Consider the following 20,354-nt stretch of genomic DNA (forward strand, 5'->3'; position numbering starts at 1 on the left):
GGAATGGTTTTTAATCCTCCCTGCAAGTAATTTTTGAAACACATAATGTAAGGCTCCATGTCAAACTTTATTTGATAATTGCTGCTGTGAAGCATCTTGGGACATTTTATTATGTTAAAGACACTATATAAATGTAAGTTGTTGTTGTTGTTGTTGGTGAGTCCTTGAACCTACACTATAGCAAGAAGGAGGACTTTTGCAGGAAGTCACATTAAAGGGTTAATAGTGTGTTGGTGCATATGCCCAAGAAGGAGAAGTTTGCACTATGTAAGCTTTGACTTGTATTTCTGGGTCTTGAGCGGCCTAACCAGTGGCCCTTAAGGCCAATGCAAAGCCTTGCTGGATGCAAGCATGTCAGAGAGAGGGCTCCAACATTGTAAACCCAATTGTAGAAACTGCACTTGTACGGTCCCAAGCTGACAGATCAACTTATTGAATTGTTCTATTCCTGATCTCACGGTTAGCAAATTTTATTGTTCCAGTCATAGTCTTGGACTCAGCTAACTGGTTCAATCCATTCCCCATCATAAGACCAGCTAATTGTTTCACTCCAGATCATGCTCCTGGCAGTGGTGACAAGACCAGGTGGAAGCTGGTTCTACTCTGCTGCGTTGGAGCTGATGCGCAAGAGGACCACAAGACCTTGGTCCTCTTGTGTCATCAGGACATGACCGGCGTACTGGGGGTACCAATCATGCCCCAGGAGGCAGTTTGCTGATCCTGAAGGGGACAACAGTTGTCTGGAGGGAACTCTGGCAAGGGATCCACGGTGAATCCAGGAGGTGGACGAACTGTTTCAGTGTGGAGCCAGGAGGAACACACCTGCTCCTCCCGGCTCTACATTCAGGCAAGTAAAGACTTTTTATACTTACCCTTTTGTAGCAGTCTCCAGAGGTCCCTTTAAGGACTGCTGGTTTGGCTGCTTTAGGCCCAAGAAAACTGACTGCAGCTTGCATGGCATAGAACAGTCAGTCACAATCCAATTTAGGAAACTTCCTGAAACCGGCGTTGGACCCTGGATTTAAATAGGAAATTGGCCTAAATCTGGTTTCAGACGTACACTCCAGAGCCATCCTAACCAATTTGGCATGCGGTGCTCTCTCAGCGTGGAATGACAGTGCACATACGCCACTTACCATATTGCACCTTTCAGCGCCCTTTTGTTTTGGCTATATCATCCAATTTCTAGACCATTATCTGCTTGAGTCAAGATAGCTTGATTTTGGCTTGGAGTCCTATTAAGGCAGTATTCTGTTACGTGTACCTACATGGGAATTAGCATTTATTCATTTCAATTATTGCTGGCAATGGTGAGAACATTTGATTTTTTATATTATATTGGTATCTCTAACACTGCAACCAGTGGTAAATCTACTAATGCCTGCCATGAGCAACATCATCCCTATTGTAACCTGTGCAAATGTGGTGAATTCCTTGATTAAAGAACTGATATTACAAAGCTGGCTAGAGATCTATTCCATGTATAGCACACACAGCTACTTTCACAACTTAACAAAGAAGTTAGATGTTAAGCTTAATTTTGAAACTTTACTTCTTCATGCCATAGAACCGTAGAAGTTCAGAGCACAGACTTGAGCACATTGTATCCATGCAGGCTCTTTGCTAGGGCAACCCAAAACTAATTACCCCACTTTCTCCCCATAGCCCTGTTTACCAGTGGAATGTTTAGCATTCCAACAAGGAAAATCAGCTACAGGGAATCTGCTTCCATTTTTTTTTCTGGAATGCACCTTGCTGAGCCTCACAATACCCCTAGCTTTTCCCACTCTCCCTCAGACTACATATTATTTAATTTCTCCTACCATCAACTCTGGCCATGAGCATGTCACATTGCTGCTATGAACAACTTGAGGACACCGTGATTTTTTTTATGTGTGCTTCTTTCCTTGTAGCAAAAAGCTTTTTCAGTTGTAAATTTTGAGCTGGTATTTGAAGTCAGAACTTGATTTCTTTATTTTTAGAAGTTCTGACCAGCCTATACATTTCACTCTGGAAGTCAGCACATGGCAGTGGCATACTTCAAACCTTGAACTATTTGTCATAGTGTCTGTGGCACAGATAGTTCTTGCCTTCTCGGTTCATGTTTTGGATGCCCTCCAATATACTGTTGGGAAGTAGTTTTGCAGAAAAGGACATTGAGTCACAATAAAGGGGATTTGCCTACATAACAATCATTGCAGTCTGAAAGTAATTCCTTGTATGATTGTTTCAGTGATGTAAATACAAGTTCGTTCGTTCTTTCTTTCTTCTCAGCAACCTTGATGTTTGTGAAATACATGTTTGCCAGCGTGTTGTCGGCCATCTGCGGCAAGACTGACAGATATGTCACAGAATGTCTTTTGATTGAGGCTTATATGACTTTAGATTTGAACCTAACATACCCACCTACCTGGCCAGTATGCGGGGGCGAGAATTTGGTGACAGGAGGCCGCAGTCGGAGATCTGTGGGAATGATCCCCGGCTGTCAGTGGAGAGGAGGGGTCTGGAGGCGATCGGGGAGTTTGCAGCTGCATTCGGGGATTGGAGATGTGGAGGTTGGCGGGGGTGGGTGGGGTTCTGCCGCGATCAGGGTGGGGATGGGGGGAGGCCCAAGGATTCCTGCTCCTCCTGGCCCACAAGGAGTTCTGACAAAAGTCATTTTTTAAAACTTACCATGGCCTCTTTTGGCCAGTCAGCACCTCCCACTGTGGTTCGGCTGTCAAGTTCCACATAGTGCGGGACTCCCCCTGACTGGATGTTAGGATGACGTCGCAGCGCCGATGGGATGTCATTGGGCCGCGACTTCTGAATTTAAAGTAGGCCTGCCTGTGGTGGAAACTCGGCCAACTTGAAAGGCGACGAAGATGAAATGCGCCGGGCAGGAATGGAGTGACTCGGCCTAATCTTAACCCCTTCCACGCACCATTCTCGCTGGCTGGGGATGGGGATTAAATCAAGTCCTGGCTGACTGGAAATTCTTGTGGTCTGTAAAGAATAATGTTCATTCAAAGAATGGGAAGACACGATCAGAAGCCACAGTTTTATGGAAACCTTGAATTGTTTAGTGAAAGTTTATTAAACTATCTTAAGCTCCTGGGGAAAGTAGTACCTTATGTGTTATATGCTGATAAGTTCTTGCTGATTTGGAGACTTTACATGACCAATTTTATTTCTATCTTCAGTGTTGTGTACGTGATGCTGAAGGCCAGAATATGTTTACCATGTATAAATATAACAAAAACGAGGGGGAGTTATAAGGTTCTAATCTAATCTTGAAGTTCTTAACAGAGAATCGGCCCCATAATTTACCATTTGTATTCACCACGATATTAGAATTTTCCTTATACTCGGTGTTGTTGCAGACTGATTTACTTCACTGTCTTTAGGGTTAGAATTTATGTGAGGGTTCCCCAATCTCCCACCATGACTTCAGCATGAGACCGGTGGAAACCCTGGAGAAACGGCATCAGTGGCCGTTCACACGGTTTCTCCCGCATTTCTGCTGATCTTCCGCCAAAGTTACTGCAGGAAATCAGGAGAACCCCCCACGGAAATTTATGGCAATCCAGTTTATCACCTCGTGAGCTGATACATTTGCCACTGCATTGCTTTGATTCTGACTTAATATAGGCGTGTTTCCTAATTTAAAAATAGTTACAGGTAGATCACCTAATTTGAAAAACTTGGATTGTATCAGAACAATAGCTGATGAGCCCAAAATTCTGATTTTTTTTTTCGTGTAAAAGCAGTGTAGTTCTGCCATAGGGGCCAGAATTTGGGGCATTAAGTCAGGTACACCAGAACTACACCCATTTTAAAATACTTGCTAAATTCCGGTAAAATTGGCTGCTGGTAAAATACACCCACAACAGTGGTGCTTCTATGAAAATGTCAGGATAATGAGGGGAAAAGCTGATATCCCAGAAATTCTACCATTTACACCAAAATTCCACCTGCCTGAAGTTCAGCCTGTAGAAAAGAGGGCAATTTACATGCAGGGCTTGTTAAAACAGGAAGTAATCGAGTTCTGAGGTTTTGACTGGCAACAGTCCTTGTCTTAAATATCAGCTTTGACTGAACGTAGGAACAGGAGTAGGCCATTCAGCCCCTTGCGCCTGCTCCACCATTTGATAAGATCATGGCTGATCTGTGATCTAACTCCATATACCTGCCTTTGGCCCATATCCCTTAATACCTTTGGTTGCCAAAAAGCTATCTATCTCACATTTAAATTTAGCAATTGAGCTAGTATCAATTGCCGTTTGCAGAAGAGAGTTCCAAACTTCTACAACCCTTTGTGTGTAGAAATGTTTTCTAATCTCACTCCTGAAAGGTCTGGCTCTAATTTTTAGACTGTGCCCCCTACTCCTAGAATCCCCAACCAGCGGAAATAGCTTCTCTCTATCCACCCTATCCGTTCCCCTTAATATCTTAGAAACCTTCTAAACTCTAGAGAATACAACCCCAATTTGTGTAATCTCTCCTCATAACTTAACCCTTGAAGACTGAAGCAATTAGAAAACCTTTTTCTCAGCTGTACAAGCTGAAAGGATTCTGCCAGCTAACTTTCAGCAGTTTCAGGCAGAGAAACCTTTTGCTTCCCACCCGTATGTCATGGAGCCCTTATCGTGGGGTTCACTATGGGCTTTCACATTATCTCCTTATAATGGAGGCAGAATAGGAGTAGGAGGAAGACAAAGTGACAGGCACATGGAATAAGGCTACACCAAAAGGGAAGACCTACTAGGAGGTACCCATCCACCAGAGTGCACAGACCACGCTGCTCCCTCGATGATGTCTCAGAAGAGATCTGCTGAAGGAGGCAATGGTTCAGTAAGGACACTTACATGAGCAGGCATCAGAGGGCTTGCAAAAGTTGTCACATGAGCTGTCATCAGAAGAGAGGATGGCATCAAGAAGGCGGACTCTAGCCATTCCACTTGTGCTGGATCCTGGATCTAAGTGTCCAATGATCAGTGGGAGGGCAGACCTGATGGTATCAGTTAAAACCTGCAGACTCAAGAGAGATGTTGCTCCAAAGCTCTTGGAAGCCACTTTCTATATTTTTTCCAATTGGTCCCTCAAGGCCTAACGGCCAGTGGTCAAAGTATTCTCTTGGATCTGGAGGCCTCTGTCAGGGGGAATGGATGCAGATGCCATCACTCACTCCAGGTGGTGCTCGTTGTGTCGAATTCTTCTCAGTAATGGTAATTGAAAATGGCACTGGACTCTGCTGCGACACCTACCATCTGTCTCAGATCCTCCGAGATGGTCGCAAGCAAAATATCTCCACCCACGTGATGTAAAAATTACAATGCTGTGAGCAACATGTGTATGAAAATCAGAAAATTAGGCACAGGATTTGATTTATAAGTGAACTATTGGACCACTTTTAAAAGCAGGACTGAATTCCTCCTTAAACAACCTCTTCATTAAATATTTGTTTACTTGCTTTTCTTTGGAACAAGCTGCGGTTTTATCCTTGACTACTTTTAATGATTGAAGAAATTGATTTGTTTTTTTTACAGCATCGGCTGGGACGGGACACTCAGCGAGGGTCGGACAATATTTCCAACAAGTCATCAGACAGCGATGTAAGTGACGTGTCCGCTGTGTCAAGGACGAGCAGTGCTTCACGAATGAGCAGTACAAGTTACATGTCTGTGCAATCTGAGCACCCTCGGACAACCAGGAAGATCAGGTGAGACCCATTGACGGTGATACACTGTACAGAACACAGTTCTATAAATCATTATTTGCGAGTTTGAAATTTAAACAGTTTGATTAGGTAAGATGGGACTTACAGTTTTTCATCTGAAATGAGTTTTGTGTTCAGAACGCTGTTTAAGATTATACGGCATTGACATTTCAAGCTTGTAAAGCTCTCAACATAATGATGTCATTGCTAAGTGTTGAGGTAAATTAAGTTTCCCATGCCATATGATGAGACTGCTTACTGTGCAGTGGCCTTATTAGTGCTGCTGAGTCCAGATAGGCCATAGCAGGATAGAAAAAGCCTGAGCTGCTTCAGTTCACATGAGCCTCCCAAACTGCTAACAAGTTGGGATATCCATTCCTGTGTTAAATACCAACAGTGCTTGACATGTCAGCTACAGTGCTCATCTGAAATGCAATAAGGGAGATTTGAAAGAAAATGCTCAGCAGGTTCAATCAGCATCTGAAAAGAGAAAAGGTCAGGTTAATATTTCAGGTGTATGCCTGTCGTGACAATGGAGCCTCTTCCCCTAAAAATTAACCTATCCTTTTTCTCCTTATCAGATACTGAGAGCTCTGCTGTATATTTCCACCATTTTCTGTTTCCTCCCCTTAGATGACACTCAATCATTAAGCAATTTCTAAATCAAACCAGCCTTGCAGACAGTCTTCATTATGAAGACATACAAAAAAAAGTGAAGCAGCACATTTTTCCAGTAAGTGTTTGCATGATGTATTGTTACAGGTTTTGAACACATATAGAAGCCCTCGTGTGTTCCAAACATTTTCTGCTGGCTGTTAAAACTGGATAGCCCGGTGGTGAAGGATAGAATACTAGAGCCTGGTCTTTAGTTGCTTCCAAGCCTTTATTCACAGAGTTTCCTCTTGCATACCCCACATCCTAGCTAAACACTCCTATAAAAAGGATCCAAGAGAGTCCCCAATTGATACCCACCACCGGAATACGATTAACCCCAATTGATACAAAACATACAATTAACACTGGCTGAAGTAAAATGTTGACTGATTCATATCTAGCCTAAATTAAGGCTTCTTTATTCCCCCTCCCAACCCCCATTAATTACTGATTTGTACAAGTCACGTTATTATTAGGAGGTCCACGAGGGTAAGAGCCACTTTCAATTTTTGCTGAGACCTGTGCTTCATCCCACCGATGAACCTGTGTTGTAAACCTTCCCAAGTCTCGCCTGTGAAAGTAGGAGGAGAGAGCTAGGATGGCAAGAGCTGCTTAAAATCTATGGAGAGTAATTTTTCTTCTTAAGGAGCATATTGTGGTTTTGCTGTGGACAGAGTAGATAAATCAATAGCATGAAAACGCATTCATGTGAGTAAACTACTAGTTCTTAATCACATCAACAGTGTCTCACAAAATCTGATACACTGTACCTATATTATTCTCGGCTACAATAAATATTAAATGAATTGTAGGAAACCAAATTTAAAGCAGCTCATAAGTACCTCCTATTCCTCAATATTAGTGAGCACTTCATAGCAGATGAGCTGCTTCTTTACTGAAGTACTGTGAATCAGTGAGATGATCTGAAGGCATATCCACCCTTCCACTGGTCAATGCTGGTTAGGCAGTTGCCCCCTGAACAGCATTAAGCTCAGTTGCTATGAAGTTATCGCTAATTGTTTTTTCTCTTTTGTTTGTTAAATATTGACTTTTTCTTGCTTCCTTCAGTATATTATTGAACAGCCCATGCACAAAACACCACATAGGTATAAAGAGTTTAAGGATCAAAGCAAAACTAGAAATTAAAGGTCAATGGGGTAAATTTTCATCTTCATCGTACAGGCAGTAATTTGGCAGAGCAGATCGCCCGCCTGTTATTCAGTTGATGGAATGAAATTCAGTCGCTTTCTATGGTGACTTGGTGATCTGCTTCGCCAGATTACTGCCCGTTCAGTGAATTCAAAAATTTCCTTTAATGTGTCTAAAGTGCAGATTGCTTAAATCCTTAATAAAAAAGTTTATATTCATGAAAAATAAAGCCATTGTGGATCTAGGGCCCAATGCCAATCCAGATACATCAACGGTGCCAGTTAATAGTTAGTATGTTTTTTATAATTGTGTACATGTTCTTGTTGAAATACAGGTTTATAAAGTGTGATTAGTATAATGACATTTTAAAATATTTTATTTTTGGTTTGCTTTCTGGTTAGATCTGATGTAGAAGTTCAGTAGTGACTGCACTTTATAATCGTTCACTTAATCTAAATTCTTCTTCGTGATTTTATACTTGTCAATGTTTCATCATTAAGTTCTGTATTTACTGGTTATTTCCATTCTCCTCAATGTGTTCAGCAATCTTTTATTCCCTTAATTGTAACTAACTTCATTTTTTTTTCTGTTTTGCATGCCTTCATTACTTTTGTGTTGTCATCAGGAGGTCAAAAGCATTAGAAGAAAAAAAAGAGGGAGGGGAAGAAGGGGAAGAGGAAGAGGCAGAGTTGGAGGCAGAGTTGGAGGCAGAGGCAGAGGTAGAGGAGGAAGAGGGGGGAAAGGAAAAAGGAGAGAGGGAAGAAATAACCCAAAATGAGGAAAAAGAGGAAAAAGAGGAAAACGAGGACTTGGGGGAAGAAGACAAACCAAAGGAAGAGGAATGTGAGGAAGAGACAGGGACGAGACAAAGGAAAAAAGAGGATTTACAGAGGAGATACTCTGAAAATGATGTCAGGTAAAATCTAACCAATCCCCTGATGTAGTTAGATACACTTATAGTTCATTCTAAAAGGATCCCCCCTCTTCCTCTGTGTGGACCTAGGCAGTTCCCTTCTGTGTGTGTGATAATTAGGTATTTAATATAGTGACAAACTCTCTTTACTCTGAGTTCCCATTACCTGTTATTGCCTTCTCTGCTTATAGTCACATGCAGCAGTTGATATTTGGATAGACAAATAATTTCCCCTGTGAAATGTAAGGTGATCGTTGAAAGTTTTGAATAATCATGTTGTTTAATGTCTTGTTGCTAAAGATCACGGAGTAGTTCAGAGTTTACTTTTCCAAGCCTGTGGATTTGTAGACAACACCAGATCTTAAACATATACTTTGATGTCTTTATTTATTTTTTGTGGTAGAAATTTCACCGTTAAGCAAGAAGCCACGCTTTCCCCTCCCACCACCATCTTTTTAAGCTACCTTACATAAGAGTTTCTATTCCAATGGAATAACTGATGGAGGGAGAGAACAGCTATACAGAATAGATAACCTACTGATTGACATTGGGCAGTACATAACCCAAAGCTCCAAACAGCTCGTGGGTGATTTCCTTCCTGATGTCAGATTATCTTCCTAAACTGATTTGTTTATTGATAACACCTTAATAAACACTATAATAAACAGTACATAACCCAAAGTGGAGTAGTGGTGCCACAGGTTGGTGTTCCAACTCACTGTGTCACAATATGGAGCACCATTCAATCATAGTTGTCTGAATCCCAAACCTGGCTGTACTGTTAATGAAAACAGCTAGAAGAAGATAAGTCTTTCTCACTAGGGTGGGAGGGAAATTTGAGGACAAGTCATTCTCTACTCTAATAAAATCATAGAATCTTACAGCACAGAAGGAGGCCATTCGGCCTGTCGTGCCTGTGCCGGCTCTTTGAAAGAGCTGTCCAATTTAGTCCCACACCCCAGATTTTTCCTCACATGTCCAATTGCCTTTTGGAAGTTCCAATGGAATCTACTTCCATCACCCTTTCAGGTATTGTGTTCCAGATCTTAACAACCCTCTGTGTGAAAACATTTTCTCCTCATTTTTCCTCTAGTTCTTTTGCCAATTATTTTAAATCTATGACCTCTGGTTACCGACTCACTTGCCAATGGAAACAATTTCTCCCTACTTGCTCTATCAAAACCCCTCATTATTTTGAATACCTCTGCAAGGTCTCCCCTGAACCTGCTGTGCTCTAAGGAGAACAATCCCAGCTGCTCCAATCTCTCCATTTAGCTGCAGTCCCTCATCGCCGGTATCATCCTGGTAAACCTCCTCTGTATCCTTTCCAAGTCCTTGACATCCTTCCTAAAGTGTGGTGCCCAGAATTGCACACAATACTCCAGCTGAGGCCTAACCAGTGATTTGTAAAGGTTTAGCATGGCTTCTTTGTTTTTGTAGTCACTGTCCCTATTTACAAAGCCATATTCCATATGGTTACTTAACCGCCTTATAAACTTGCCCTGTCATCTTCAAAGATTTGTGAATATGCACCCCCAGATCCCTCTGCTCTTGCATCCCCCTCAAAATAGTACCATTTAGATTATACTGCCTCTCCATGTTGTTCCTCCCAAATTGCATCACTTCACACTTATGAGCATTAAATTGTGAGTGCCATCTGTCTGCCCATTTCAGCAGTCTGTCTAAGTCCTCCTGAAGTCTGCTACTATCCTCCTCACTATTTACTACGTTACCAAGTTTTGTATCATCCGCAAACTTCGAAATTGCCCAAGTCCATGTCATTTATATATGACAAGAAAAGCAATGGTCTTAATACCGACCCCTGGGGGACCCCACTGCATACTTCTCTCCAGTCAGAAAAACATCTGCTCACCACTACTCTCTGCCTCCTATCCTGTAACCAAATTACCACCGTCCATTTAATCCCATGTGGCTCTATTTTCCGAATAACCTGTAAAACGCAGGTTAAGTGGCACTGGCAGAGCCCTCAGAGTAGGTAACTGCCCTTTCATAGCTATTGATTGGTGATTCTAAAAAATTTAAATTGTGTATGGGGCAGCAGGAGCAGAGGAATGTGCGGGGATGGATGTTGTCTTCTGCTGAAGGTCTTCTAGATCATGCAGCTTTTTCCTTGTTTTAAGTGTCATCACGGATTGGACCAAAATATTGAAGAATGTCAATGATATATTGTACATAGCAGAACAATTCTCCCAAGATTATTTTGTTACTGGAAACATACCCAGCAGTAGGATGAAACATTAGACACATGAATCTTACCGTTTTAATAAGTACCCAAGGGAAAATGGGACTAAAGTTCAAAGAAGGTGACATAGCTTTGTTCATAAGATACAAAATGTAAAATAATTGATTTGTCCTGGTTTATGTGATATAGAAACAGCAATGGTGCAGCTTTCCTGATTGCTCAGTGAGTTTATCAAATGAGTAGCTGAGCCATACAGACCAGGAAGGCCGCAGGTTTGATCACTGGTCTGTGTTGAGTTAGCTGATCTCAGCCAAGGCAACAACAGAGGTGATACAATTGATCTTATCTCCTGGGTTAAGGAGGGAAAAATAGCCAGTGTTTCTGTTCTTGGCAGTAATTTAATGACCCTTGCCGAAAGTGCACGTGTTTGGATGTTGGGTGAGGAGAGGATTGGGCTGAGTGCTGATGCCCTCTTGGCTAAATGGCCTGCCAACAATCACTGTCAATGCTCACACATGAATAAATTTCACTTGGGCAAGGTACAGGAAGCTGACTGGTGCTGTGGAACCAGATTCTAGCAAGGAGTCAACACCTTCAGGAGAGCAGGGGAGAAGAAATAGAAAACCAGTGTCATTGTTTTCGTATGTTAAGAAAGAAAGTAAATAAAGATTCTAAAGATGAATACAAAGTGGTTTCAAATGTGGAGGAGATGGTAATGATGCTCTATTAACGGTGTGTGTACGTGTGTCTATGTGTTCGTGTGTATTAGGTGGCATAACAGTAAAATGTACACAGAGGCATGTGTAACAAGAACAGATATCCTACAAATTTAACAATTGGCTGTTTGTAGAAGAATACTGGAATACCAATGGGCAAGTCAGAGATTTCCTGTAGTTCAGTCCATATCCCGATGGTTAATTCCGTGTTTAAACGTCTGAGTGTAACAGGTAATGATACGGATCCATAAATTACCACCAAACTCCTGCCGTAACCTTAGTGGGAAACCTGCAGAAACACCAGAGAAATGGCTGCATTTGGACTTCAAAGCTGTTTCTCTGGGGTTTCTGCCAGTCTGACGCCCGACTTATAGTGGGAGGCTGGTGATAGTCCCACGGAATTTCAGAACCATTCTCTGGGAGAGAGTTTCACTGGCAGAGAAATGGTCAGGTATATTTTCAAATCTGCATGGCCAGTGGCACCAGTGCAGAATGGGCACGTCTGGGCCTGGAAATTGGGGGAGGAATCCCTTTTGCGCAACGTTTCTCTTCCAGCTGTCCTTTTAAGCCAGTCTAAATGCAAAAATGTGTGAGAGCTTAATTCAAATATTAAAATGTATCAAAATGCACTCAAATTAACCCCAGTGTGATTACCCAAATGCTGAGGGACAAATCATGCTGTGCATTCTGTTTGCCCCTCTGAACTGGGCATAGGGGAAGATCCATGTGTGATGGAGTTCATAAGCAAGCAATTTTTAAAAAATGTTCAGACTTCAGCAGCGTAGGAAGAGCTTAAAAATGAGGAGGCATATAAAGGGGCTCTTATAGTGCAAATAAGCTCTAGGGGTAACCAGGTGCAAAGCCCTGTGGCAGTTGCCAAGAAAAGTTAAAATTAATGATGGTTTCAAAGCACCACAAACAGCATTTCATGGTTGAAATGGTACAAGATGAAAGAAAGCATGCTAAGGAGATCAGACGACATCACAGCCAGACTGGCCAAACCCACCATTATGCCAGCAGGCACCAGTAAACCTACCTGGACAACTGCCCCTGCAGGCTCTCTGTTAGCAGGGAACCAGTTGCAGCAGCTTCTGCCATCTTCTGTAAAGACACCTGTAGCCAACCAGCACCATAGGGGCAACATTGCCAGTGGCAGTCTATGTCACCAGCATGCTCAACTTTTTGGCCTCCACCTCCTTCTAGGTTCACATGTGAATGTGCGGGCATGCATGTAACAACAGGTAACTGATGCATCCATCAACATGGCCAGCACTGTGTTCTCCTTTCCTACTCAACAGCACCAGGAGAATGACACAGCTGCCCAATGTCACTGCTCTTTTATATTTCTCCAAAATATAGGGGATCATTGATGGCAACCATGTAGGCATCAGGCTCCTGCTCTTCCTCTACCACCATCACTTTGTCCTCTTTACCTGTGCAATTTGACTCACCTGGAGCTACTTCCTTAAAGTGACTAACTATAACCACTAAGGTGTGTGTACCTGTTCCAGTGCTTGAAAATGTTGATGTGAAAGATGCAGGATGCTGTGAGGCGCTGTCTTATTCTGGGCCACTGGTAGGCTGCTTCTCCAACCTACAATGAGAGAGAAGGAATTAAATCAAGTATACAGGCTTCAGGACGCAACTTCAAGCGGAAACCCTATGGTAGAGATTTGGTTACGTCAGGTCTCCGCCATTTCAAGGAGTTTCCTATGAGCTTGTAAAGATCAGTACTACTGTCCATCCCTTACAAGAAAAATGACAGGCCGGGGACCAGGCCAGGAACAGTGGAGGTTAAATTGGTTAACGCCCAAAACCGGGCACATAACATTCGTGCTGTCTGGTGATTTACTTGATTGCTGTGTCCAGCCAGCACTGAGGATACTGAGAGGTGTAGAGGAAGTGAGGGACCTTGGAGTGCATGTCCACAGATCCCTGAAGGTAGCAGGACAGGTAGATAAGGTGGTTAAGAAAGCATACAGGATACTTTCCTTTATTAGCCGAGGCATAGAATATAAGAACAGGGAGGTTATGCTAGAACTGTATAAAACACTAGTTTGGCCACAGCTAGAGTACTGCGTACAGTTCTGGTCACCACGTTACAGGAAGGATGTAATTGCACTCGAGAGGGTGCAGAGGAGATTTACGAGGATGTTGCCAAGACTGGAGAATTTTAGTTATAAGGAAAGATTGGATAGGCTGGGTTTTTTTCTTTGGAACAGGGGTGATTTAATTGAGGTGTACAAAATTATGAAGGGCCTAGATAGAGTGGTTAGGAAGGACCTATTTCCCTTAGCAGAGAGGTCAATAACCAGGGGGCATAGATTTTAAAGTGATTGGTCGAAAGATTAGAGGGGAACAGAGGAAAAATTTTTCACGCAGAGGGTGGTCGAGGCAGAAACCCTCATCACATTTAAAAAGTACTTGGATTATACCTACGCTGCTGAAGTCTGAACATTTTTTAAAAATTGCTTGCTTATAAACTCCATCACAGATGGATCTTCCCCCTATGCCCAGTTCAGAGGGGCATACAAGGCTACTGACCAAGTGCTGGTAAGTGGGATTAGGCTGGGTGGCTCATTTTTGGCCGGCGCGGACACAATGGACCGAATGCCCTCCTTCTGTGCCGTAAATTTTCTATGATTCTTTGATACCTCCGCTGTTGATTGGCTGCTCACCAGCGGGGGGCCCAGATCCCGCGAGTGGCTAGCACCACTTAAAGGCAGCCTGCACCTCTTAAGGGGGAGATGTAGTGTGGCTGCAGGAATTGGTTGAAGTTAATTGTGAAGTGAATCTGTGCTGCCACACAGTGCAGCATGGTGATGATGGGACCTCTGGAATTTTTAATGAGGAACAACTGGGCTGCTCAATGTTTGCGGGGCTCTGATATTTGCAAAATATAAGATACGGGTCCGCACGGAGTCTGAACGGACATCAGACATCACACACGTAAAACACAGATGCAGGTCCCATTCCTATATTTACAAACTGTTGAGCTATTTTAAAACATTGAATAAAGGTTGCACACTACTAAATCCCACATCCTCCAACCTGCACTAGAGGCCTCGGTGCAAGAGGTGGACAGAAGGAGGGCCATCCTATATCCGCGGGGGGGGTGGTGGGGGGAGGCGAAGAAGCCCTCCAGATATATGCTCCCGAGGCTGTAGGGGATGCAGTCAATGTCAGGCGCATAGCACCACGAACATGGATGCAGTGCAGGAAGAAGTTCAATGCTTTGGTCAAGGTGAGTGAGGTCAACTGTCAACTGTCAACTGTCAAGTGGCGTCTCCTACCAACTGCACCACTAGCCGCATTCACTGCTCCACACACTACACCCCCATCACCCACCTACCAACAAACTCTTTCAATCACTACTCAACTCTTCCAATCAGATGCTTCCTCTCACCCTCACACATTACCACTGTTGCAAGCCGCACACCCACAGCTCACAGGTCACACACACTGGCAGCTATTCAATCATGACAGGCACATCACCCAAGCATCTTGCAGGACACTCATTGACACATGGCCCACTTTCTTGCAGGAGCAGGTGGTGCATAACAGGAGGCAGCAAGTGGCAGTGGCTCCATGGAACATGAACCTGCTGTCCCCTCTCAGGATGACAGCATTCCTGTCCCACCCCTGCCACTCTGCCAGTGCCCTTGCTGTTGCCTGTCAGTGAGCCAGCCCACTCCCTGTTGAGTATTGAAACTTTATTATAGGAACATAGGAACAGGAGTAGGCCATTTAGCCCCTCGAGCCTGTTCCGCCATTCAATGAGATCATTGGTTGATCTGTGACCTAACTCCATATTACCTGCCTTAGCCCCATATCCCTTAATACCTTTGGTTAACAAAAATCTATCAATCTCAGATTTAAAATTAACAATTAAGCTAGCATCAACTGCCGTTTACAGAACAGTGTTCCAAACTTCTACCACCTTTTATGTGTGGAAGCGTTTCCTAACTTCACTCCTGCAATCCTGGCTCTAATTTTTAGGCTATGTCCCATAGTCCTAGTATTCAAGTACAGGAGACCTCCAAAAACAGTTACAAATGCATCAAAGGCATGAACCCTTTAAATAGCACTGGTGGGGGGTCCTCCAAGTTGTTTAAGACCTGTTCAGCTGTGCGAGGTTAAGACAGTGCATTGGCTGGAGGGTTGAGTCCCAAAATCGCATCTGTCCCTTTAAATCAGCATTGCACACTGATCTACCACATATTCTCCCTACTTTACATGCTGCCAGTACTCATTATCTGCGCGTGCACAAACGTCTTTACCAATATGGCGTCTGGTGCACGTCACGCTAGAGGTGTTCGCACGCATACTGGACGCCATTTTGGGTCCTTAAGTGTCCGTGTAGCACCTACACAACGGGCGCTATGCGGCCCAATTTAGAGCCCAGTGATTCTTTAAGTCAGAAGTTGCTCGTCCTGGCCATGGCAGCCAGTATACTGGATGAAGTGAGGTATACCAATTTTCATAAGGCCTATGTGGGGTGCAGTCCGGGCAAGCGGGCCTCACCTGCCTGTCCCTGTAGTTTAGGCAGACCACAATGATGCCATGAAGAGGAACAGCCTTTGAGTGTTGTGACTGAAAGAACAGGAGTGCTAGTAGTTCAGGTTACTGTTTTAAAATAAACTATAAGCAGTAGAAATCTTTAAAGCTGCTTTGCTCTACACTGAGGTTATTTTGTTTAAGACTGAGAATACTTATATTTTAGTATGTCTGTTAGAAACTGGTTACAAAATTGTTCCACTTTTCATCTCAAATTTTAAAAATGTTGTGTATCTTGTTGCTACGTGGAGCAGAAAGGCAAAAGCTCACTTAATATTGATTTTCAGTGCGAACACAGCATGAAAACAAGGCATGTTTGTATCCGCTTGATGTCCTGATCCTTCAGACGTTTTGGTTTTAAGCAGAAGGTGTCAAAAAAGTTACCATTGGGATGCTTGTGGCAGCTAAGCATATAAAAGAAAATTTACTTTTAATCCTTGTAATAGTTCACTTTTTACAAAAGTGTTGGTGAGCAAACAGTCAGTCCTGTCTCTTCCCTCCCCTCGTCACCATTGTCATCATGAGACCTCACAATCAACCAGTCAGGCATAGCCCACTGAGCAGTTTTAAAAATAACTTTACTGCATGTATATATGTAAGGTTTTGTTAAAGATCACTAAAAATTAATTTGTGTAGCATTCCACAACTGCACAGACAAATCAAAAAATGAGTATTATTGCAGGTCAGATCTGGTTTTAGTGAGGCTAGCCCAAAGTGAGGACTTTAGTTATGTGGATAGACTGGAGAAGCTGGGGTTGTTCTCCTTGGAACAGAGAAAGTTGAGAGGAGATTTGATAGAGGTATTCAAAATCATGAAGGGTCTAGACAGAGTAGATGGAGAGAAACTGTTCCCATTGGCGGAAGGGTCAAGAACCAGAGGGCATAAATTTAAGGTGATTGGCAAAAGAACCAAAGGTGACATGAGGAAAAACTTTTTCACATGGCGAGTGGTTAGGATCTGGAATGCACTGCCCGAGGGAGTGGTGGAGGCACATTCAATCATAGCTTTCAAAAGGGAACTGGATAAGTACTTAAAACGAAAAAATTTGCAGGGCTACAGGGATAAGGCAAGGAGAGTGGGACTAGCTGGATTGCCCTTGCATAGAGCCAGCACAGACTCGATGGGCCTAATAGCCTCCTTCCATGCTGTAACCTTTCTATGATTCTAACAAAGGAAAGATTTTGAAATTTTACCACAGTAGCAACAGAAGTGAACAGAACAGTGGAGTTTTCTGTCTGAGAACATAGGCCATTGCTGGGTATATTACAATGGAGGAGGAGGTGGCACACAACTCCTCAATGGAGGAGGAGCATAGAAGGCACACAACTCATGGCAAATATTACCCCAGGCAACAGGTGTACCAAATAAAAGAAAAGAAAGATTTGCATTTATATAGCACCTTTCACAACCTCAGGACGTCCTAAAGTGTTTTACAACCAATTAAATACTTTGAAGTGTAGCCAGTCACTGTTGTAATCTAGGAAATACTGCAGCCAATGTGCGTGCACAAGGTCCCACAAACAACAATGAAATGAAATAATCTGCTTTAGGAGTTGGTTGATTCAGTTACTTGCACATGGCAGAGGAACAATACATGAAGAGGCTCAGGCTGCCCAGCTGACCTGTAACTGAGGGGTGCAACGTGTCCATCGAGTCCTGCAATGCACTACCAGTGGCATTGAAGGTTGCACTACTCTCGTCTTTTGTGCAGTCATTCAGTTTGTGTAATGTTTAATACACATTTAATATCTTTTGCTCTCATATTTGTCCACGTGTGTCACAAACTTTTTGTTTTGGTTGTGGATGTGCCCTAGTACTAAGGGCTGACCTAACTGAGGGAGTCACACTGATGGATGGTTCATAATTAAATGGTCAGAAGATGCAGAAACCCCACTCCTTGTGCCTGTTGGATCTGTATCAGTTGCAGAGATCTCTGTTGCTGTGAGCTTTCTGCTTTCAGAGGTGGCACATAATGTCACTTTAGCTGGGCTACATGCTGGCACAGGGCTGACGCTGACATGCGTGCCATCTGGCTCCTTCTTTGCTACTCCATTCATGCCGCTGGTACATGCCCAGAGAGCATACAACATTGCGGATCTGTGAGGATTCAGAATCTGTCCCTCATGATTGTTTAGTCCATCACCCTCTCACTTGTCCTGTAACTAAATGGGTGTAGATAGGAGAGGTTCATTTAGGTTAGCATGTGAATACGTTATTTTATTTTTTCTGTTACCTCTCACTGTAGCAGTTATGCCCTTCTAAGTTCACAGTCTCATAGTAGGTACAGCATAGGAGGAGGCGATTCAGCCCATCATACCTGTGCCGGCTCTTTGAAAGAACTATCCAAATAACCCCAATCCCCTGCTCTTTCCCCATAGCCTTTTAATTTTTTTCCCTTCAAGTATTTATCCAATTCTCTTTTGAAAGTTACTATTGAATCTGCTTCCACCATCCTTTCAGACAGTGCATTCCAGATCATAACTTAATCATCTGCTATCTCCGCAACTCTGTAATTTGTACTGTGATTGGCCGAGCACAAAATGGTTCAGCTTGTTATATTACAAAAGGCATTAATTTTCTCTGATACAACTAATTAATGCCAGCACCTTTTTTTTTTATTATTATTCATTTGATTTCACACAGCTAATAGAACCTTAGAAACCAGAGCACAGAAGGAGGCCATTTGGGCAACAGGTCTCTCTACCAGTGTTAGCTGCTCAACTGGAGCTATCTTCTAATCCTATTCCCTGCCCTTTCCACCTATTCTTTTATATCTTTTTCTTTCCAAATACTTAGCTAATTTGTTTCCAAGTGATGTTATAGTCTCTGCTTCAGTTGCCCCTAGTGGTGAAGTATTCCTTGTTCTACTAATCCTGTGCCTGAAAAAGAAAAATCCTGACGCCCCCCACCCCCCTCCCCTTCATTCTTCTAGTGATAATCCTGAGACTCTTCGGCTGCACGTTGTTCAAGATATTCTGACCATCGTGAATGGTCAGAGTATCAAGGGCAGTGGATGCCCAGATTTCCAATTCGGGTGAGACTTCCCAGCAGTGTGGACTCGTAAAATTAGCCCCGTAACATGAGGAATTGAACAGGAAAGGAAAAAAAAAACTTGAATTTATACAGCATCTAATCACATCCTCTGGACATCTCAAAGCACTTCATATTTTTGTAATGTAGTTTGTGTTGTTGTGTAGAAAAACTAAGCAGTCAATTTTCACACAGTAAAATCTCACAAATAGCAAAAGAGATAAATGGCTTGTTAATCTGTTTTTGTTGGTGTTGATTGATGGAGAACTGTTGACCCAGCGGGCGTTGACTGCCTCTCTGTCTTTGATGAGCGCCTCTCCATTTTTGGCTCTCAGTGGGGTAGGTTCCTGGGTACTCGGACCGTAGATCGCTTTAATTGCGCTGAAGAAGCCACGCACGTCGTGGTTGTCGGCGAGTTGCTGAGTCTCCTGTGCTCTTTCCACCCACCATCTGTTCTTTAGGTCACGGGTTCTTTGTTGCACCTCGGCCTTCAATTGCCTGTTTCCTCTCGCTCGAGTTTTGGTGGAGCTGCCAATTCAGGAACGCCTTGCGTTTGCGGTCTAGGAGATCCTGGATCTCTTGATCGTTCTCGTCGGACCAGTCTTGGTGTTTCCTGGTCGAGAGACCGAGTGTCTCCTCGCAGGTGCTGACTATGGTGGCTTTTAGGGCGGACCAGACGCTGTGGGCACTCTGCGGCTCTGGTTCGTTGGTCGTCGCCGGGTTGGTTGTAAGGCGACGGTTGAGTAGGTCTTTCTTCTCGGTGTCTTTGAGTCCAGCGACATTAAGTCTCCTGCCGCAGAGTTTTTTCTGTAGAAGCGGAGCGAATGGCCCAATGGCAGGGAAATCCGAGACGATTGGAGACCAGGCTCTGCTGTAGGACGGGGACTAACAAACACTCATCATCCGCTGGAGAGAGCACTTCGAGGACCTCCTCAACCAAGACACAGTCCTCGACGCAAGTGCCCTCAACACCATCCCCAACACGCCACCCGCCACCATCTCAACACAACCCCAGCCCTCTGTGAGGTCGAAAAAGCCATTCGACAGCTGAAAACAATAAGGCCCCAGGCATTGGAATCCTCGCTGAAGTACTAAAATACGGCGGAGAGGCACTCTTGACACGAATACACAAACTTATCACCCTTGTCTGGAAGGAAGAGAGCATGCTGGGAGATCTCAGACGCCGTAATTGTGACCATCTTCAAGAAAGGAGATAGGACCAACTGCGGAAATTACAGAGGGATTTCCCTACTGTCCGCCACGGGAAAGGTCATTGCGAGAATCCTCCTCAACCGCCACCTTCCAGCAGCCGAGATCTCCTCCCTGAGTCTCAATGCGGCTTCCGCCTGTCAAGAGGCACAATGGACATGATCTTTAGCGCACGACAAGTCCAGGAAAAGTGCAGGGAGCAGCATCAACCTCTGTACATGGCC

At 43.6% G+C, this 20,354-nt stretch overlaps 1 protein-coding gene across 1 annotated transcript in view; it reads left to right on the plus strand.

The window, feature by feature from the left end:
* The window catches only part of rims2a (regulating synaptic membrane exocytosis 2a), a 993,532-nt gene that overhangs the window by 779,184 nt on the left and 193,994 nt on the right, over positions 1-20,354 (plus strand). Inside the window, exon 25 of the mRNA XM_067981485.1 lies at positions 5,529-5,701. Within this exon, the coding sequence (XP_067837586.1) occupies positions 5,529-5,701 (173 nt within the window). The remainder of the gene's footprint in view (positions 1-5,528; positions 5,702-20,354) is intronic.

Source organism: Heptranchias perlo, chromosome 3 (genome assembly GCF_035084215.1).
Source record: "Heptranchias perlo isolate sHepPer1 chromosome 3, sHepPer1.hap1, whole genome shotgun sequence".
Lineage (NCBI taxonomy): Eukaryota > Metazoa > Chordata > Chondrichthyes > Hexanchiformes > Hexanchidae > Heptranchias > Heptranchias perlo.